This window comes from Carassius auratus, chromosome 9, assembly GCF_003368295.1.
Source record: "Carassius auratus strain Wakin chromosome 9, ASM336829v1, whole genome shotgun sequence".
Taxonomy (NCBI): Eukaryota; Metazoa; Chordata; class Actinopteri; order Cypriniformes; family Cyprinidae; genus Carassius; species Carassius auratus.
The window spans coordinates 25,249,128-25,272,391 of NC_039251.1; the positions used below are offsets into that span (position 1 = coordinate 25,249,128).

Consider the following 23,264-nt stretch of genomic DNA (forward strand, 5'->3'; position numbering starts at 1 on the left):
ATTCTTTAAAAAGAAAAAAAGAATAGAAGACTTGCACTCAATTATTAACTGCTTGTTTACTTAAAAAAAAAAAAAAACCTAGCTTCTCTTATCTTTTTGTTTTATCCTTTTATTTATTATACAATTAACAAAAGCAAAAAAGGCCTCTTACACTAGCTTGCTCTATTCGTTTTCGATTTGTTTTCTTTTTATATTACTATAGAATAAAAATAAATAAAAATCCTTTCTACGTGTACTGTATTAAGCTAACTGAGACTTGTTATGGCACTTGCATATCATTGCCTTTTTGTTGATTTATATTGCTTCCATTGTGCTTATTTGTAAGTCGCTTTGGAAAAAAGTTTCTGCTAAATGACTAAGTGTAATGTAATGCAGTACTTTTTTGCCGGTTGTAAGTTTCAAATCAAATGTAGACCATGTACTAGACAGTTTGCGATTTTTAACAGAGAAAATTTGTTCTAAAAATGTCTAAAAATATCAAACATGTTTGATGTCGTCCAACTCTGTGGTCTGTGAGGAAAAATAATACTGGCCATTATGCACTTAGATATTCTGTCAATTTCAACAATTAGCAGAGACTCATCCAGAGTACACAGTAAATCAAGGTGAATATCTGTACAAATGTCCTGGAGTGTTTTTAAGTCTTAAAAGGTACAGTAGCAGAAACACTCCGCTTAATTGAAAGGCAGAGAGAGATAGTGGAAAACGGTTGTGCGTAACTAAATTGGGAGTGGTTTTGGTGCAAGAAGGCTTGCCTAAGATCTTAAGTGGACTTTGGGGAAAAACAAAACGCTACAGAAGTGTATAATGTGGTCCTTTTAATGTTAACGGCAGTAAGAGCAGGGCTATGGAGGGGTGGCCTGTGGGGAACAGAACGCAGGATGCCAGGAGAAGAAACAGTGACTGGGACTAAATGAGATTACAGGAGGGAATCAATGAGGATTCCTTAGCCAACTTTTCCATTTCCCTTATAATATTTATCCGAATAAAAAATGAGGACATAGAGCTCGCAATTTTGAGAGGATGAGATTCAGAAAACGCAGCTGAATCAATAAAAATTAACAGGAAATGTTGGCGGTGGGAAGAGGGAGTGTAAAAAGTGTAGTGTAGAGTGTTTTAAGAGGTTCATGCAGTAGATAGAGGGATACTGGGAGGGAAATGTTGCTGAACTGCAGTTTAACCAGGAGCACAAAGGCTCTGGTAGCATGGCTATTTACAGCACTTCTCTTATCTAAATGATGCCACAGTCCTTCAGTGAAGGCCATAATACACCCAGCTGCAACAACTGTCAATGTGTGGTGTGAAAATCATATTTAATGTTAAACATACAAATACTTAGAGTGGTATTTTGGAGAAATGTTGAACGCGGTGGATGGGTGTTAAGAAAACAAAATGCTTTTAAAAAATGAATTAAAACAGCAAAAAGAACCACACAATTTTGAACTGAATTGCAAGAAAAATAATTCTAAATTAAATTAAGTTTAAAGAAACTGCTGAAACAGGAGATAAAGGAAGTTTCTGATACACTTTTATAATATAATATATTTTACAAAAATGTGTTATTTTATAAAGTTGTAGTATCTGAAAACAATGTTCTCAATGTTTTCAGAACTAAGAGCAAGAGAGAAAACTGCACACTGCTGGGCAGTGTTGCATGGCATATGTGACCCTGGAGCACAAAACTTAAGTCACTAGGGTATATTTTAAGCAATAGCCAAAAAACATTGTATGGATCAAAATTATAGATTTATTAATTTTTTTATGCCAAAAATCTTTAAAAAGATAATGTTCCATTAATATATTTTGTACATTTCCTACCATAGATATATCAAAACTTCATTTCTGATTAGTAATATGCATTGCAAACAATTTTCTCAGTATTTAGATTTTTCAGATATTCAAACAGTTATATCTCGGCCAGATATTCTCAGATCCTTACAGACCATACATCAGTGGAAAGCTTATTTATTCAGCTTCAGACGATGTATAGATTTCAATAAAAAAAATAATAATAATAATTACACTGAAGACTGCTTTGGTGGCCCAGGGTCTATATTTGGCTGTTTTAGCACACTTAAAATGCATATAGTACTATATTAATTCCATATAATAGACTTTAAGGCCCCATATACACTAGATCATTTTAGTTTTAAAATGGCATTTTAGAATGAAAATGATCCTTGTCTACACTGACATTTCAGAAATGATCTCTGTCTACACTACACAACCAAAAATGCATGTCACATGATCATTCATGCAGGTACAACCATAGATATGTATATAGATTCCCTATTATTTAGATGGGAACAACAATGAGCTTGACGTTATTGTTTACACGTTCATCAAGGATACGTGGAGTGAATGTTGGCAGCCATGCCATCGTTTTCAAAAGTCTGCGTTTTGGTCTGTTTCTCTGAAACATTAAACATAAAAATAAACTGTGCTTAAGTATTCTTTTTATTTTTTTACTAGAGAAAGCGCAACATATTAATGTTTTTTTTTTTCATTCTTACTAAACTTCATACTGGGTTTGGCCAGTTTAATTCACATTCATACCTTCAAACTGAAAAGGAGGAAATCTGTACGGCTTGTTCACACTGAGAGCAATACGTAGATAACAAAAACTATACTGGCCTCCAAATGGACAATAATATTATCATTATTATATATTAAACAAAACAGTACACTGCAATTCAAATTTTTAAATATTTAAATTTTTTAAAGTTGGGTGGATTCAGAACCAATACGAACCAGCTCAATTTAGACAACATTCTGTCTGTATTCATAGTTCCTTTATAGGATTTTGTGACAAAAGGTCAACAAGGTTTTCATCATTTCAGATTGAAGATGACGCAAAAAATATACGGTCCAAGGATAAAAGGTATGCTGTTTTTCCCCAGCCTCTCTCTCCACGCGTCCTCCATCCTCAGACACTGCTCTTTGTCTATTAGCCTCATCTACTCTTCCCTGCTCTAGGTGCCATCCAAAAAAATCTCCTCAGACTCCACTTACATCTTAATTAGCAACACAAAGCTTACAGTTCAGCCTGCTGTTAAAGACAAAAGTGGCCTGGCAGGTCTGTATGACTGCATGCAGCAGCAGAGCAAACCTCCCAGCGCTCCTCTGGCACAAGAGGAGAAGGAAACAGTCTCCAGGGCACAGATCATGTGGGCTCTCCACGGGCTACTTTTCATTATTAATGCCCACGCTGTAATGAGATTATGACAGCACTGTTTAGATGGCTGTCTGAGGGAAACGGTGAGAAGGATTGATTAGATCAGACTCTTCTATAATAGTGTTTAGTCTGCAGAGAGAGGAGAGATGGCACTGCAATGTTACAGCCCCATAAAATAAGTATTAACAGTATATACCGTGGTACCAGTGAGGGGTGATATGGCTCTCTCTCTCTCTCTCTCTCTATATATATATATATATATTTAGATTCTATATTACGAAATCTCTCTCTCTCTCTGTATGTGTGTGTATGTATGTATGTATGTATACAGTGGGGATCGAAAGTTTGGGCACCCCTTGCAGAATCTGTGAAAATATGAGTAATTTTCAAAAAATAAGAGAGCTCATACTAAATGCATGTTATTTTTTATTTAGTGCTGTCCTGAGTAAGATATTGTACATAAAATATTTTAACATTTATTCCACAAGACAAAGAAATTGCTGACATTATTAAAATAACCCCACTCAAAAGTTTGGGAACCCTTGGTTCTTAGTACCGTGTTCTGTTACCTGATGATCCTCGACTGTCTTTCTGTTTTGTGATGGCTGTGCATGAGTCCCTTGTTTGTTCTGAACAGTTAAACTGAGCAGCGTTCTTCAGAAAAATCTTTAAGGTCCTGCAGATTCTTCAGTTTTCCAACATCTTTACATATTTGAACCCTTTCAAACAGTGACTTTATGATTTTGAGATACATCTTATCACACTGAGGACATTTGAGGGACTCAAACACAGACTCAAACACAACTATTTAAAAAGATTCAAACATTCACTGATGCTCCAGAAGGAAACAAGATGCATTAAGAGCTGGGGGGTGAAAACTTTTGAACACGATGAAGATGCCCAAATTTGTCTTATTTTGTTGAAATATAATTTTTTTCCATTTAGTTCTGCCCTTCGTAAGCAACAGAAGATACTTGTATGTTTCCCGGTATACAAATTAAGTACAATTTACCTTGATCTTCAAATTCCAAAAGTTAATGCATCTTGTTTTCTTCTGGAGTCCTTTCGATCCCCACTGTGTGTGTGTGTGTGTGTGTGTGTGTATATATATATATATATATATATATATGCAAGGAATAAATGTTAACTCTGAAATTTAATAAGCATTACAAATAAATGTATATATGCATGTAAAAACACAGACTCAATACAAAACAACAAAAAATATAGCGTTTAATTTTTTTTTTCATAATTCTGAATAATTTCTTTCAGGCAGAAAGACTGAAATGATTCCCAGACATGCAAATGCATTTGCCAAATCAACGAAACTGAAGCTTAATCTAGTAAAAATGTTAATCAAATGTCTATGTTAATGTTCTCAATAATCATGAGGGCTAGCAAAAACTATTTAATGGCCAAATAAAAAGCCAATTAAAACCTCTGCTATTTTCACCATGTATCTTATTTTTAAATAATCAGAACAATCATCTCGAATCGCCCAACACTACCTGGTACAATGTCCAAAAAACTTTTAGGTACGTTTTTTGTTTTTTTTTTTAGAAAAAAAGCCACAAAAATTGTTCCAAGAGCTTTCAAACCAGGCAAAATCTGTTTTTTATCTCCTTTGCTTTACTCCTCCTCTCTTCCTCTTCAACAGTGTGTCTCCTTTTTCATGGATTTTTAGAGAATTAGCCAAAACTGGACAGGGATTGAGAGTATGTGTGTGTGAAGTCAGTCTTTGATGTCTAAGAAAGTGCACATAATTAGCAAAGTTCGGTCAGGAGACATGGACACACAGCAGATTCAAACAAGAACACATCAGCATGTGTATTCCCACAAGCTCACAGAGACTCTGGAGAACAGACTCACAAAAAAATAAAAAAAAAATAAAAAAAAAGTCTGCAAAGAATTAAAACTGGCTCCGGGCCTGAAGATAACTTTTTAGACTTTATCTATTAGAGCTAGAAAGAACTGGAATGCTACAATAGATTAAAATTCATTAAGTAACAAACCACATAATATAAAGAAATAAAAGCTTCAAGACTAAATTATCTTAGTGCCTTGTGGGTGTAGAAACGAATCTTCCATTTATTACAGGATAAAGCTCTTATTTGTGGTACTAAAAGCATGCTGAGAAATATTTTACCATTCGTTTCACCTCAGGAGCAAACTTTCAATCTCTTGCATCTGGCTTGCATGATCTATTGATCTGAACCCAGCGACAAGCTCTCTGGTCCCATACAAAGCCACAATCTGTCCCTCATCCATTCATGCTTTTCTCCTTTCATCTGTCCACCAACTAGCATCTCATCCCACCTCTACACACAAGGGTCAATGGCATCCCATCGGCCTTGACTCCATTTTGTGCCCAATTGGCAACCATGACAGGGCCATCCGCAGCCCATAAAGCATAATGAACATGAATCTTTATTTTTTGAGAACAATAACACCCTGGCCTGGCCGTGGCCACCCCTCCCAGCCTGTCACTCCTCACAAAGAGCCCTCAGTATCCATCAATCCATGCGGCCAGAGGGGCTACTCCATTGTGCAGCCTAATTACACACCACTTTAGAGCAGTTGGAGGCCTTGGGGTGGAGTGTGTCAGCACATGTGTGTGCATGTGTGAGATATAGAGGGAATCCTGGGGTAAGCATATGGCTGCTCTCAAACCCAGGTGCAGGGGAGGAGAAAAGGCTAAAACATCCCGCTGGAGGCAAATTCCACCAGCACAGAGGAAATGATGGAGAAAGTTAAAGGATGTGGAGTACTAATGACAATTACCGCTATTCTGACCAGCTTTTATGGCATTTCAAGTATCTGTTTGCACCCTGTCTTTAACCAATTACCGCTTGTCAAGTCATAAAAACAGTATCATGCGTGATTTTGGTCTAGACTGGCATAACACAATTGTTCAAATTACTGGAACTGCTTTATAGTGATATTAGCATGGGAGTATCAATATGTTGGAGTTGGAGTGTCAGAGATTTCAACGTTATTGTGGATCTGTGGCCCTGCAAAAACTTTTTACGTTTTACATAAATATAAACGTACCACATGGCCATTAAAACTCAGAACAAAGAGACAGAACACTGAACTCCTAGTCCGTGATTAGGTTTGACATTCGTTTTTACTAAAGGGTCTGACTCTCAGAAAGTCTGTGATTAGGTTTGACATTCATATTTACTAACACGCCTGACGCTCATATTGAACTGTCCATACAAAAGCTTACAGTAGAAGCTTGAATGCTGTTTGTTTGAATAAATAACCAAAATCAAAGCTAATTTTTCTATGAATAGCATACTGTATATAACAGCGAAAATCACTGTGACTGTGGAAAGCATTACTGTTAAACCTTTGTTGGATACTGGAGATTACCATACACCAACCTAAGAATCATTTTCCCAAATTATTTTTTTTTTACCAATCATGTCAGGTGTGTAAACTATAAATGAATTTTGATTGAATTTGTCAAATGGGCATGTAAAAATATAAAGATGAAACTGTTTGTGATTCAATTTAGTTCAGACACGGAATAGTCTGCACCAGTATCTCACAACGAAATAGTGATGGAATAGCGAAATAGTGGTTTCTCATAACAAAATGGTAAAAGTGCACTGGGTGAGTTGGATATTAACATACAATCCATTGAAAAAACAATTGTAAGCCACAAAGCAGCTCTTTACTGTCTCTGTAGCTTGTGAATGAACAGCAAACCCTGTACTGCGCATAAAGAGTTTATATTAAAAAACAGTATCAGAATATTGGGAAGCTTTTGAGCGAAACTGGCAAAATTAACCCAGATCGGCTCTAAATAATTGTTGATTTTAATATCCCAGATGAAAAATCATAACACAATCATGTCCACAGCGTACATTATCGCAACACCGTATGATGTGACAAGTCATTCCCTGCTGTTGCATTTACACATTACAGATTATCCGAATTCTCTCTCAAAACGTGGCTGTAAGTTCAAAAAATGGGTTGTTTGGTTAAAGAATGCAGTTTGTCACTCTCGTTCATGACAAAACTGTGTATTTACCACTCTAAATCAAAACTGGCAAATGCATTCTGCTGCTGTGTAAACAACGAAGCAGAATATCAGTCATCCTGGTGAAAAAATAAAAAATAAGACTGTGCTAATGCTGAACACCTGTGAGCTAAAAAAAAAAGACTGAAAGTTCATGCTGTGTTATGGTTAATTTGGTTCAACCAGATCCCCACCAGCCTGGCTAAGAGTCAAATACTGTCCCACAGAGTTTAGCTCAAATAAGCTCCAACACAGCTCCCTGGAAGATTCTAGCACTCCTAAAAACTTTGATAACCTGGATCATGTCTGTTTAATTAGGGTTGGAGCTAAAGTGGCCCTATTATGACATTTTTTATATTGTTTTATGAGTCTCCTAAAACAGGTTTACATGCATGCAAGGTCAAAAAACATGTTTTTTTACTAAAAAAAAGATTTAATTTGACATCATTTCTAAATGATTCATTTCTAAATGATTCGTAAACAACTCGTGCGAAGCCCCCCTTACCCCATTTGCTAGCAAGACTGGAGCAGGATGTTTTCAGTGACAAGTATCAAGTGATGACAATTTTGGTAATTATAATATGTGATAAAACAAATTTACTCTCACAGCGTAGGATACAGTGTCTTCTCGACATGATGTTAACCACAAATAAATTATACTGTTTGTAGGTGGAGAAGTTGGCGACGTAGAACATGGACAGACATTATGCAAATGCGTTACTTTGTGACATAGAGCCATAACAGAATAAGATTTGAATCCGACTCTTTTTTTTTTTTTTTTTTTTTGATGGACAGTAACTTTATTTATCATGCACTGTCGGCTTCACAACTTTCCAGATAGTTTATGTTCACATACAGCTACAGGACACACTGCATGAAACATAATATTTAAAAAGGCATAATAGGGGCACTTTAAAGGCCATTGCACACAGAGTCCGAAATATTCGCACGTTGAAAAATAAATATGACCTCATGCTGTGTCAATCATGTTTACACACTGTGAACAAAACTTTTGTACGTCATAAAAAAAAAGAATTAGGATCGGGTTCGACTTCCCTATTTTTCCGCATTCATAAAAAGCATTTTGAGACAGGTTTTGACAATTCAGAGCCACCGTATAAGCGGACGACAAAATCCAGAATAGCTCTTGACAAATTCATCCACACTGTCTCTAAACACAAAGCACCATAAAGATTCTTGCACAGTGAGTTAACAGAAATTGGTGGACTTCCTTTTAATATGTTGCTCTAGTATCGCTAGCAAAGCATCAAACTGAGCCACTGACATCCTGAAGTAAAATTTGAATGGCCCATGGCAATCCCACTGTTCCTTTATAGGGATGGGGAACTCTTCTTCCTTCTCTGTATCTCAAGACTGGATGGACCCAATATTTCCTTTCTTTTTAAGCGAGAAGACAACACAATCATATCCTCACTGCTTGAAGACTCCATTTAATTTTGTTTAGACATTTTTTCTTTTTGCACTGGATTAATTAATACACATCGGACTCTTTGTGCAAGGTTTCTGTGCGTACAAATTTTTTGGTTAACGAATACAAAAAAACATGTGCAATGACCTTAACTCTGCAGGACAGAGCGGCCCTCCAGTAGCTGAGTTTAATCAACCACCTAATTCTGCATTGACCAGTTTAGGAAAACCAGTAAACATCAAAGCTGGTTTTAGGCAGGAAGAGGAAAGAAGAGTGCTAGGACAAAATGAATGTTTTCTAGAAGTAAGTTCATACTTGGGTAGGTGGTGCTAGAGCACGGAGTACAACCAACTGGATCATTCCTCTCAGATTTCCCTCCATGGACATGGATCTCCGCAGGGTCTCCATGGCCTCATGGTTGGACTTCCCCAAAAGGGTCTCACCATTAACAGCAATCAGCTGGTCATTGACATGTAGACGCCCATCCTAAACAAAAAAGATGATCAGAATCTCTATTTAGTGTCATAAGTCCATTGCCAATAGTTTGAGTTTTGATTTCTTTCAGCGACTTCCACATCGGTGAATAAAATGAGCAATCTTTTAGTTACCAGCCCTGAGCTCCCAACGATAGCTCACCCAAAATTTTCTCACTCAAATTTCTTTCTAAACCTGTAAGACATTATTTCTTGTGCGGGACACCCAAAAATATATTTAGAGAAATACTGCAATTTTTTTTTGACAGTACGGTGAAACTCAATGGTTAGGGACCAAGTCTCACTATTAACTAGTTGTTTATAACAGTTACACTTGTTATTACTTACACTACTGTCTTGCACTACTACTAGAATACTGAATGATCCATTTGCACACTGGAATATTTTTATATGCACTTTTTAAATGTCCATGGCACTAGTGTAAATGATGTTCATGTTCAAAGTTTCTGCTTATAGTGTACATACACTTATTACATAATCCATTTTTATAGTATGTTCTTAGTACACCAATCTGTATATCATGCTGATAGTATTTAAAAATCTGTAAAATATGTCCATAGTACTGCCTTATCTGAATATTTATTGTACATTTGTAACATACAGTAGACACTGTATATCCTGTACTTACTGCTTATTGCACATCTGGTTGGTGCTAACTACATTTTGTTGCCTTGTACCTTACATGTGGAATGACAATAAAGTTGAAATTAATCTAATCTAATCTTATTAGCCTGCCTATTAACATACTGGCTATTTATTATTACTTATGAAGCACATATTGTGCATGACCATATTCTACAGCCTTAATCCTACCCAATACCTAAACTTAACAACAACTAGGCAAAAGTCATAATTAATGTTTTTTTGATAGTGAGAATTGGACCTTATAAAGTGTAACTAAATGACGTTTTGTAACATAATAAAGAAATTCATGCAGGTGAGTTGACAACTTCATTTTTGGGTAAACAATCTCTTTAACTACACTGGAACATGCCTAGCTCTATGTACATCTGTTTTGGGGGCTTTTTATCTATTAGAAGACCTTGACCATGTCCTACTTTCTCTAATCTCTCATGTACTTCCTCATATTCTGAGACAACTCTCTGCTTTTCCACAGGCGTATTATCCTCAGTTGAGTCTGCAGGGGCATTCTGTCAAGGAATAAATTTCCCACAATCCAGCAGCTCTGTCTCTCTGGCACTGTATAAGCACATTATAAGACATGCATATTACATGGCATATAAAAAGCCCTAAAGTTCATTACAATTAATATTAATTAGTGTTTCACTGCAGAGGCCTCTGATCTGCTTCCTCTGTCTCCAGGCGAGAGAGCTCAGAGTCACATGAGGGTTAACGCAAGAACTTGCAAAACGCCTCGGATATATAGACAAAAATGCTGATCGTTAAAGAACTGTACAAACTAAAGATGATGAAGTACACTGAAAACAATGTTGGATATCAAATAAAACAGAATGAAGACTACTTCCTATACAGCAAAATATACTATTTTAGTTGGTCTTGGCTCTGGAAGATCTTGGTTTCCCATTTATCTCATCCCATGAAACATCCCGAATGACATAAATACTTAAATGACAATACATTACAATAAAAATCAAATGACTCATACAACATTTTATATCCTGGATATATCATCGATTAAAAACCACGAAGCTGGAGATAAGTGCCTTGAAATCTTTACTATATGTGTCATCATAATTTCTCTATGGAGAATTTTACTTCCTAACTGCTGTGCCCTGTAGAGGTAACAGAGTACCACACTGTTAATTACAGTTTACTGAAATAACACACACCCACAAACTCTAAACCCTGGCAGTGTGCACTCTGTGCCCTTGCTTTCTATAAATGAAGGAGATGTGCTTTCATTACCAAGGCCTTTGGGTGAAAATATGTCCTGTCCTCGTGACACCATGAGTCACAGAGAATTAGGGATCCTTATTAGAGCCATGATCTAATTTTCTAACTTGATTCTGTGAAATCACACAATCTGTCTGCAGTTTGCAGTACTGTTTTCAAATGAGTGCATCTGTCTCACATTCTTTCACCACTTATATAATCATTTAATAGAGGCAGTACTGTATTGATTGGCTCCTCAATCATTCTGCTTAGGGTTTGTTCTAAACCTCTGACATTAAGAATTAAACTACTAAAATTAATACAGCCCGAATTACATAACATGCTCAGCCCATACAAACTTTCAGTTTTACTCTGTTTCCTTCAGAAAATGTCACCATAGTTTATTTTGCTTTATTAATTTACTCAATGGTGCATGTCTAGTGAACATCAATGGTAGAGTTTTGACATTTTAGAAAATGGAATCACAAAAAGTATTCATTGAGGATCTGGAACTGAAAAATCAAATCAAATCAAAATCCTCATCAAAATCAAAATCCTCAACCACTATTCTGAATACCTCTAATACTTCTAACTTGCTAATGTTTCTGCTTCTATGACTGTGTTGATTCTGGTATATAAAGCAGTCCTGTGTAAAATCCCTGAGGACCATGCTCATATTCTAACAGATTAGTTGATGGCTATTTTGAGAAACAGTGGAGATGAGACTAATGGCGGAGAATAAAGAGCAGGAAATGAGGTATTGATTCAGATTACACTGGTTTTCATGCCAGACCTAAAGCAATTCATGCAGATAAAAAGTATTTAGGAAATATCGGCTTAAAAACTGAAAAACAGAAATTTGAGTCCACAAAATTGCATTAATTAAAATACTTAAGCAAACATGCACATTAACAATTAAGCTCAACAGCTGTTCATTACATATGCAAGAACTGTTTAACTTATACAACATGTTCATACTTTGTTTATAATTCACGCATACATTTACTCCCTTTAACACACTTTTAGGCTTTTGTCAACGTGTAGTATTACTAATAATAATTGTTATTAGTGTTGTAGTTGCTTAATTATTACATCAATACAATTCTGCCTTTATTTAATAAGAATTATAACTATTATTACTACTATATGTATTGTATTGTAATACAAAAGACAATATACATAAATAAAAATATGAAAATGTGTCATCATTAACTGACTAAAGCTGTTCTGTTAAGCATAGGAAATATATATATATTTATAAAACCTATATTTTGACTTCTAACTTATCCAGGCCAAATTTGTAGGACATGTTAAGTACATATTGTAACTTTTGCCACATGGCATTTCCCTCAGTTTTGTAAGTGCAAGCTAACAATAACTTTGCAAGTAGACGCTGCCGTTCACCCTACCCTCTTCTTGCCTTCCCACTTCGGCTCTGGGGAGAAGACACATCCCACCCACAGACTCGGGACGCTTCCAACTCATTAACATGGGCTAGGAGAGTTTTTAATTAGCATTAATGTGCTGAAGCTAACACAGGCAGCTGCCTACCGTTTCTGAACTCTCTCACTGGGGACTGGATGGGGAATTAGAAACGTGTTACCAAGAGTTCCACTGTACAGGGACACAAGTATGAGAACTCACGTGCATCACCTTGCCGTGGCTCCCTCTATCCCCCTCTCATCGGGATGATCTGACTCTGAAGCTTCAGAATGATAGAGATTTATGCAGTTCTTTTCTTAATAGACAACATCCGAAACCCAAAAGCAGCTTTTCCAAGCAAAAGGCCTGACAAAGCAGAGCGAGGAGATGTTTCAGTCAGGTGCAAATCAAACCCTTATCTTCACAAGTAAACTTCACACACCCGCGCACATGAATGTGAATGCTTTGGGCAGATGCACACACACAAATCCACATGTCTGACAAGCACATTTACACTTGGCTGAGCAAAGCAGTAGCTGGAAGAATTTTACTGAGACTGGTTCACATGAAATCTGTGCAGCCCATTGAGTCATTCATGTATAGACATCGTGTCACTTATCCTTTGGTGAAAAAAAAAAAAAAAAAAAAAAACAGTGCAGATTTCCAAACATCTGAACACTGGCAAAAATCCATATAATCGAGATTAATGCTATTTAACCAAATGGGCACAAACATCCGATCTGTCGTCAATACCATGCGACCAAATGTGAAACTGGAAAATGAACAGGTGCAGCTGGAGAAAAACATGTTAGTACAGACAGAAAGATGAGCCTATAGAAATACTTAAGAAGAGTCTACTCAGCACCCCTGCTGACAATCCTGATCCCGTCTGTTAAGGTCAAATGAAACCCCATTCAGTAGTGGGGACAGAAGTCAAAGGTCAAGGGAACCAAAACACATGCCAAAAGAAGCTAACAGAGATCGTGACCTTTTTACAGTCTCAACTCAACCCTGAAGCTATGTTTAACACTGTGAGGACGTCTAATAGATCAGCATGTGTGTTTAGGTCATGAAAACATTGCAAAAGCATATTTTACTTATTAACACATCTTATTACTACTCTCATTTTATGAATGATACTATTCTTCTGACGATGCCCTCTGACCTCTTAAGTGATGATGGCCCCAAAAAGTATTTGAACACTTTAAGCTACACTTAAATAGCTTTCTTTTTTTTTTTCTTTTTTATTACTAAACCATAATTATAGTGTATACAAAAAGTACACTATTGTACTGTAGTAGACTACGGTTCAACATTTTTGTATTTGTAAGATCATTAATTCATTCATGTTTATGTTTTTAAAAACAAGTCTCTTACTCTCACCAAGACTGGATTTATTTGATAAAAATGCAATAAAAACAATAATGCTGTGTAATATTGTTACTAAATAAAATGAATGATGGCAAAGCAGAATTTGCTTGCTTGAATTTTTCTTAAAATTCACTTTTGTTGCTGTTTGAACATATGTGTGTGTTGGAAGTGTGTAAATATCCATCCTATAATGATAAAAATCCACCCTGTGTGTTTTTTTTTAATTATTATTCATCTACAGAAGAAGTGAGTATAAGGGAACGGCGGCTCGTCACCCTACAGAAAAGAGGGGCGGGGTCAGCAGAGCTCATTAGCATTTAAAGCAACATGGACTAGAATGGCCTTCTAAAAATGTGTTTTTAACACTACCACTAAGCAATTTTAACCAAAGTATGTTAGAGACTTTTCATTAAGACCCTAAAGAATAATTTCAACTTATATCAAATGGGGCATCCGATGACCCCTTTAAGAAACCAAATAAAGTTGGAAATCAACAGAATTTTTAGAAAGTTAAAAACAAGAGAATTTGTTTTAAATAAAATAATTTGCAGCAACGCAAAAGTCTTTACTGAAGTCTGCTGAATTAAATAAATGCTCAGTGTCTGTCCTGACTGTTATTTATGTAATGAAATTCAATAAGGGCAACTCTAATGTTTTTTATGGACCAGTGCTGTTGACAAGTGTCAGGAAAGTTTTGACATATTACCTAATGAAATAAAAGTTGGGGTGGATTTTATTGACTGCAGGATTATTAATTCACAGACATTTTTTTTTTTCATCAAAAAAAGTTAAAAACATTATATACGTTACAAACACAAACAAATGTGTATGTGATATGGTACCTTAAAAGCTGCTCCTCCATGGATGATGGACTTGATGAAGATACCCAGGTCCTCACCAGTCTCACGGGACTTATTACCCTTCAGGCTGACCCCTAACCCAGCAGAGCCCGAATCATTGAGAGGGACCTCAAACATCAGCTGCTCCTTCCCTTCTTCAGACAGTAGCAAGCGGGCCTGCTCCTCTTTCTGACAGGAAAACAACAATGACAGAAGAGAATGAGACGAGGAAGAAGACAGGTCATTCCATTCAAACATAAAAAGCCCACTATTTTAGCAGAGAATAGCTCAACCTTTTCATGCCTCTTTTCTGCCTGTGATGGCAATGGGGTCATTTGGAAACATAATCCATTCTCCATTATGGAGTCCACAAACTCAGCTTCCCGCTGCATTCACCCTCCTGCTTTCCCCATTTCCTTTCTTTTCTCTTTGCCTGTTCTCTTTCTATAATGATGCCAAAATTACCTGTACATCTCTTCAGCAAAAGTTTGTTTTAGAATTAATGTTAATAAAAATGGAGGGGAAAAATGACATTATTATATCTGCGTGGAAAAAGGTATTTTTATGTTGCCACGGGAACAGGCTTTCTTTGCAGAGAAGAATGAAGGAGAGCAAATGAAGGAGAAAATGGGTTTAAAAAAAAGTCTAAAAGAAGTATGTATTTGATCTATATAATGGCATAGTGTCAGCTAGAAAGACATAATGAGAGAGAGATGTTGACGCCTAAGTGTCTAACAGTGTTTTAATGGTACAAGTTAAACATCTTACTCTTTGTCTGAGCATCCTGATGCACATTCAATTGGACATATCTTCAAAAACAGGATTGCCCTTGCTCTTTTTATTTATAATAGTTAGGTGTACGAAGTAATTTACACCTATGATGCCTCAGGGCTAAGCAAAACGCAGCCTAATTTTCATTTCTGGGTGAACTAAACCTTTACCTTGTTAACTTGAGTGTTCCTGTAGCTCAAGTGGTAGAGCATTGCATTAGCAAGCGCAAGGTTGGGGGTTCGAAACCCAGGGAACACATGTTAGGAGAAAATTGTTAGGCTGAATGCAATGTTAGTCGCTTTGGATAAAAGCGTCTGTTAAAATGCATACATTTAACTTGGTTGCACCAATTGTTCTAAAGCCAGAACACAGCAAATAGGTTGCCAGCTCTGTATTGTGTGTAAACATACTATGGGATTTACCTTCATCAATCCAGGAGCAGCCTTGTCATCTATAAACTAAATGTTTATATCATTACAAAGTATAATTATATAATCACCAGTGCTGGGTAAGTTACTTTCAAAAAGTAATCAATTACTATTACTAATTACATCATCAATATTGTATTTAAATTACTTAACTAATTACTCCGTCTGAAAAGTAACTTAAACCTTATTAGAAATTAGGAAAATGGTTTAGTAAAATTAAATGTGTAATACATTTTGGCAAACATTATAGATGTGATTCATTTATTAAAGCAAAAAAGTCCCTCATCCCACCAGACACCACATGAGAGACATGTGATGCACAACCGGTGGTGTACAGAATCCCTAGATCTGACAGGAGCCGTGAGAACTGTCAATATTACGAAATATTATTACAGGGATGAACAGGGTTGAGAAGGCCAGCTAAGACGGAGTATGTGTGGGTCAGCAAGGCCTGGTTTATCTCTGTTTACTGTGGGATTGTGGGTTTTTAAAGTATTAGTGTCACGCACTCACAAACACACGCTCGACTCAGCAACTCTGAGAATTTCTCTGAAGACTGCAAAATACCGCTGACCGTGTGTCATCGGCAAGAAAGGAAAAAAGCAAAGGGTTTAAGGAATTTAACCTTGAGTAGATGGCCTAAATGCCCTCAAACTAACTTTCAAATGCCAGAGTGACCAACTTGTACATGTCAGAGCTGTTTAAACATGCAAAACAAAAACCTATTCATGTGCCAAAGCCTTTGTCAAATGACCAGAATACATGTGCGAGCTTTATCTGAGTAACCAACCAAATGTGTTTGAATAACTAAACCCAAACGAACGACCGCGCAAAACCAGCCGTGTGAGGTTCTGAATGAAAACAAAGCTAGTCTATCAGCTGGGGAAATCACAGGGCTAAAGCCTGCTGTGTGTACAGCTAGCAGCGCTCCTGCATGCTAACAGTCGTGATATTTCACAGCCGAGCCCCCTGCCAGGACCCCACTCTGAATCAAAATGCCACATCACATTTCCTTCAGACATTTTCCCCGGCTAGAAAGGGCTTATCAGTCAGCGTGTACCCCTGTGTGAGACATATGTCTCCAGCTCAAGCCTTTCTCCAATAAGCTTTATTGTTTTAATCATTATGACAAGCAAAGTCATTCAAACTGCAATTCTGACAAAGGGCATAAGTGTTTGAATAAGCACCACCTATATGTCTTAGGCTTGCGTTGTCTAATCTGCATACTCAACATCTGTTCCTCGGCCGCGGAAAGCGTCTTAATGATGAACAAGACATATGATGTCATCAGCCGAAACAGATGGATCACCGTCATCTATAGGTACAGCAGCGAATGACATTCTGAGGGCTTAAAGATGAGCAGATCCGCAGCTGTTCGTTCAGGAAATCACGCCGTCTTCTCATAACCTCTCGCTCGCTCTGTGTCAGTCACTCACAAACACATTTAGGCTTCTGTCTCTATTGTTTGAGAGTGAACAGACAAGTCTCTCAGAATTATTGTGCTCTAGGGAGACAGAGACACCGTATATGTTTGGTGGGGACAGGAAGAGGAAGCAGGAAGGTTCTCCAGGGAATCGGGATGCCATTGGACCTCTGTGGTCTCTGTGAGTGAGCGCTTTACAATGGCTACAGTAAAACAAAGCTTTGTAAGGCTACCCCCACAAACAAACACGGACCACAAAAAGACCTTCTGTGGAAAACTGTCAATTACACGTGATGTATAACTCTCCCACCTGGCGAGTAATATTTTTCTGATACTCATTGGGGATTTTGCAGGAACTGCGCAAGGGGTTAAAAACAGATGCATGTGCCGTTCAAAAGAAACTTGTGCCAAACCAAAGCGGTGGTTTGGAACAGATATCCACATGAAGGAAATATGAAGGTTTGTTATGAATTGGTTTGTTTTTTACCACAAAAGTTAAAAAAATGCAGACATGGGAGGATTGTGGGAATGTGTTGCAAAATCTAAAGGACATTCCTTGCCAATCATCTGATCACATCCATCGACAATGTTCTACAACAAAAGATGAGAATTATATGTGCAGGTCAATGACATGACTTTTCTGGATCTATTGAATCCTTCCCCATTTTCCATCATTTGTGAGACAACATTTCCCTGCCTTGTATGGTGTATGGTAGGAGAAGTTGTTATGCATCTTTTGAAAGAGAACTGAATGTCGGCAAAGAAGCAACAACAAGTGATTTCATATGTAAGCAGATGTAAAATAATGCAATCTTAAAGCATATAAATCAAAACTGCCTAATGTTACCAAATGAAATGATGATCCATGAAGTGATATAGGACCATGCAAGCTTTGGATCTGTTGATGGAAGAGATCTATTCCATCTATGTTTTGATCATTGTCCTGAATCTGATCCAGATGTTGTTAGATATTCATACATACATAACAAAACTTTCTGGGTGCCATTAAACTTGATCAAAAATACTGGCAGTGGCTGGAAACTTTAATAATAATAATAATATTAATAATAATAATAATAATATTAATAATAATAATAATAATTTATTAAAATTACATTTATAAGATAATTTATTAGATTCAATATGTTTATTATTTATTAAATTGCTTTAATAATTTTAATAAATTTAAACTGTAATAGTATCTCAGTGATACTAAAATAACACCACTTTATTGCAGGCATCACTTATGTACTTGACCGAAATATAATGTATTAAGAGAACTCAGCCCTAATTAAATAAGCCCAAACTTTAATAATCACAACCTTAGCTTCCCTTCATCTTACACAGATTCTGGCTGCCAACAGCTGTTTTTCACTTTATGCAAGTTCAGCATTTGCCAGATTTTGATGCTCTACTGTCAATACCACAATCCCCTGAGCAAGCCTGTCATTCCCATACAGAATGAATTGGAAACGCTTGCTCATGCTACGCCCACCTCAAACCAATGAACATGTAGGGTTAGCCAACCTCATCACTTCCCATGAGAATGTCCATGTATCAATCCCCTTAATAGGCTACAAGACTCAGCAGTCGTTGTCCTCAGCCAGCCACAGGAATGCTGGCATGCCCCTTATTCATCAGTCTGAGCTAACTGCTGCTGCTAATGACCGAGTGAGAGCAAGACACCGTCCCACCATTTTAGCAAAGCTTTGAGATCAAGGAAAATAAATGCACAAATTCTGTACCAAACCTTGATCTAAATGATTTGAACACCACACAATAACTGTTCCTCAATGCAGAGACTCAGCTAACATTCACAGTTGATGCCAAGGTATCAAGTGATACGTGTTTGTATGTTGCTAAGCTTAAAATTCTCAATTTTGCTGAACCGGCACAGGCAAAAATTCCAATTTCTATTGTTATTACTGTAACAATTTATGAAGCACAGCTCACAGTCGCTTTCAAACCAAGTTGCTTTCTGTTGGTCAACGTGTGTCCAACTTGAACTTGTTGCAAAATCTGTGTGGGAAAATCTTTTGCACTTTTCCAGATCTCTGCTGCAATAAATTGATTTTGCATGCAAAAATTACAAGAACGGTGATAAATGTGACTGAAACTTAGATATTATTCTGTACTTGGAAAGACAACAGAACACATGCAAATAAGGCATTCAATCACAATAGCAATCAACATATCTCAAACTGCATTAACATTTAGAATTCTGGATTAATAAAACTCTGCAAACATTTAATCTTACAATGATGTTTTTGCCATTGGCTGCTAAATCAGCCTCTTTATATTTCTTGTACAACTGGCAGCATGTTTTGCTTGTGGGTGATAGTACACACTTGTCGAGCTTGGGTGATATTTCAATTTCACTTTTGTTAAACGTCCCTTCTGGATTTTCTTTTCCAAATAAATTTGCCGTTAGGTCTTTCTTGTGGAAAGTTTCTGCATGACTGCCCCCACAACTGTCAAAACTTGTGAAAGACAAACAAGCTCAGGTGTCTCATTAACGTCTGAGAGTCAGTTTTACACCCACAGTACCAAATGAGTTTAGTTTAATAGCAGAAATAATGACCCCTCTAGCAATATAAATGATAATGCTAAATGTTACCCATTATAATATGAACTACCAGGAATATTTCTAAGGTGTTAATAACAGGACACGCTTGGGAAACACTACTCTAATAAGTGCAACCCAATATGTCAGCTGCTTCTTTTTTTTAACATTAGTTTGGAAAAAAATTCTCATCTGGAGTGCATTGGTGATGCCTAAAATGCTGTCTAGATAGGCAGCTCTCAAGAGTTTGTAACAGACTCAAATAATATGCAAGATATAACAGGTGTAACAATGCCAAATGGATAATTTGTACCTCCTTGAAATTAGGAAAATCTAGCAAAAGGAAACCTCAGGGCCAATGTGCTAGTTCCATCCATTTCCTCTTGATTTAACCCATGGAACGGGGAAGGAAGGATGAGGAATGAGGTAATGTGGTAGCAAAGCCATCGTCCTTCACAGTTAGTCTATCTGTCATTGACCTGCTCAAACTACCCCCTTCAGTTTGCCCATAGGATCTCAGGAAATCAGGACTCAAGGCCAGAGAAAGAGTCTGTGACAGATAGTTAATGCAGCAAACAAACACTGAGCTTTAATGGTCACTTTAGCTTCTTTAGTGTTGAACAGACTGAAAAGAAGAAAAAAAAGACACACACACACACACACACAACAAAACGGTGTTTTATCAGAGTGTAGTAACAGGAATGAACAAAGAGAGACTGTTAAAGGAGGAGTGAGAGAGACACTCCTGGACAATCAATGATGCGATGTTAAACAAGAGCTGAATTGATTCTCTTGATGTTCTTGCCAGGTAAAAAAAAAAAAAAAAGAAAAAAAAAGAAAACTAAGTAAACATTTTACTCAAACAGGGAGGGCCTGTTGCTGTGATGCATTATTAAGAAATGATTCAAGTTGCACTTAAATCACTAAAAATTAACTTAAGACTTGATTAAGGCTTGTTAGCAAGATTTGACCTGCATTAGAAATTACAGCCCCTGAGAACAGTGAGCTTGTTGTGATTAATGGATAAACTAGTAGTCGAAGATACTGACTTTTTTGAAGGTTATAATTTATTAGAACTTAATTTATACATTAATTAATTTATTAGACATAACTGATAAACAGAGACAGTGTACTAATGGAGGAGAACAGGAGGTCTTGATGCTCAGTAGCTGACATTCTGTTAAAATAAAAGTCTGAAACATTAGCCGATACTAATAATGAAAATAGAAAATATCTAGCGATATATCGGCTCGGGTGATAAATATTGGTCTACTATCAGTACAACAAATACGACTGCTACTACTAATAATAACAATAATAACTATAACGATAATGATTTTTAGTATTATTACTTTTATGTCTCCTGACAACTAGGTGGCACTGTGCCAAAACTGTGCAGGTACCCTCAGGGCTAGCGCTTTACAATAAGATCTAATTTGATAACATTAGTTTACACAATAACTAACAAACTAACAATGACAAATATATTTGTACAGCATTGATTAATCTTTGTTACTGTTGGTTAATAAAAACCTTGTGTAAGTTCACAGTACATTAATGTTAACAGATACAACTTTCAATTTTAATAATGTATTAGTAAGTTTTTAACATAATATTGAGTAAGATTAATAAATGTTTTATAAATATTGCTCATGTTAACTAACATTGTCAATTATTGCTACAAAAAAAAAAAAAAAGTGTTACCCCCTTAGGACATGGTTGTTTTTACAACCACAAATTTTGGTTTGAAAGTGCTAAAATGTTGCGTAATTATGCAAAGATGCAAGAGGAGAAAAATAAGACTACTTATGAATACAAAAGTTGCCTTCACACTTTTGGTGCTTGGCCCTTAATGAACCATTAACATAAGGAATTTGAGACTTTACTTGGGCCCTGTGTCAGAGACACGTCTGGTGCCTGGACGCCTGTGTACCAAACCCATCACAAGAGAGCCATATCAATGAATTGCATCATTCACAAACAATCTTTAACAACAGAAACATTTGCAAACACTCAATGTGCGCACACCAACAGGTGAACAATATAGGGAATGTGGACAATAAACTGCATCTGGACAAAAAGCCAAGTGCACTACAGATCATGATATTTTACTACTCAGAGAGAGAAAGAAGAATTATTCTAATGTTCGGGATATGGTAAATTCAGCACATATTCGATCTAAAAAAAAAAAAAAAAAAAAAAATCTTTGGTCCGTACTCTCAAAACAACCTTTCCTACACAGTTACTGCATTATTTTTATCCAACATTTATACTGGATGATCTCATCTCCATAATGCATTATGGCACATAAGGAATTACACATTGATTTATTAAACATAAAAAAAATGAGGAAATTGTGTACTTTCCCCACACAAACAATAAATTCATCTGTATCACTGTGCAAGAAAATTCCAGTGGTCTTCTTTGCCTAAAGGCATTTCGGTTTCTATCCGACAAAGATGTACATTCAACTGAGACTAATTTCATTAACCACCAGCAAAAAGTATAGTGCTGTCATTCACACACAAACTAGAAAAATAAGAAATATTGTATTACCCCGAGTCTTATTACTGTCTCTTTATAATTGACACAGTATTGGATATTATGCAAAACACAATCCAACTACATAAGTGAGTGCAGCTGGGCTGGTATTAGCTGCAGCAGGTCTGTAAGCACTGCAAAAGCCTGGATAAACAGAGCCGAGAGCCGACCGACCGGCCGGCCGGCCGGCATGCTGGGGATCTTCAGGGAAAAGGAGGATTTAATGCAAGGGAGTTTAGGCAAGCTGCACTGGTCAGACATGAACACACTCAGACATTTGGCCAGATGGGTATCTGCTCGTCCTGAGCCGGTGAGGTCATAGTCTTGCCATAACAAGTCAATGTGCATTGTGAATGCAAAACTAAATCAAAGAATTCACAATAATGTGTTTCAACAGTGAACTCATAATGCCATTTCAAGAGATAAGTTTTTCGGCAGGGATGGTATTCATATGCTTTTGTTGAGGTTTGATTATACCTATACATTTATATTTAAAATATACAAATAATTGGTTTAACTAAAAAAATGTATTTTTGATGTCCAAAATTAGATACTACTTTAGTATTAGTCTGAGTAAATTTGACCAAAAAGAAGCTATATGACACAACAAACTTTAAATGATATTTAAAAAACAAGATATAAAATACAATGAAATGATGTGAAAAAATAATAATAATATGTAAACTGTACTGATCTATTCATGTTTTTGTCCCACTGGATTTCTTACAAGAACTTTACATGTGAAGAAGTATATGTGTTTGTGGATATATTCTGAGAGTTGTGAAAAATGCAAGCTGTTCTGCAAAGGCAATTTATTCAGAGGCAAGCAATAAGGGTGAAGCATGCAAATTCTGTCATCAGATGGGTTCACATGATTTAGGATGAACTGATAAAACCAACTGCAAACCATAGTTCACCGCACTCCAG

The 23,264-nt window shown here is 36.5% G+C and overlaps 1 protein-coding gene across 8 annotated transcripts in view; it reads right to left on the reverse strand.

Moving 5' to 3' along the window:
- pard3bb (par-3 family cell polarity regulator beta b) overlaps positions 1-23,264 on the reverse strand; it is a 296,499-nt gene that overhangs the window by 148,579 nt on the left and 124,656 nt on the right. For 7 of the 8 annotated variants that reach the window (XM_026272247.1, XM_026272245.1, XM_026272246.1 and 4 more), the window contains 2 exons: positions 14,615-14,800; positions 8,947-9,117 (listed from right to left, as the gene is read on the reverse strand). In XM_026272247.1, coding sequence (XP_026128032.1) covers positions 8,947-9,117; positions 14,615-14,800 — 357 coding nt within the window. The remainder of the gene's footprint in view (positions 1-8,946; positions 9,118-14,614; positions 14,801-23,264) is intronic. The other variant, XM_026272250.1, reaches the window with a different exon arrangement.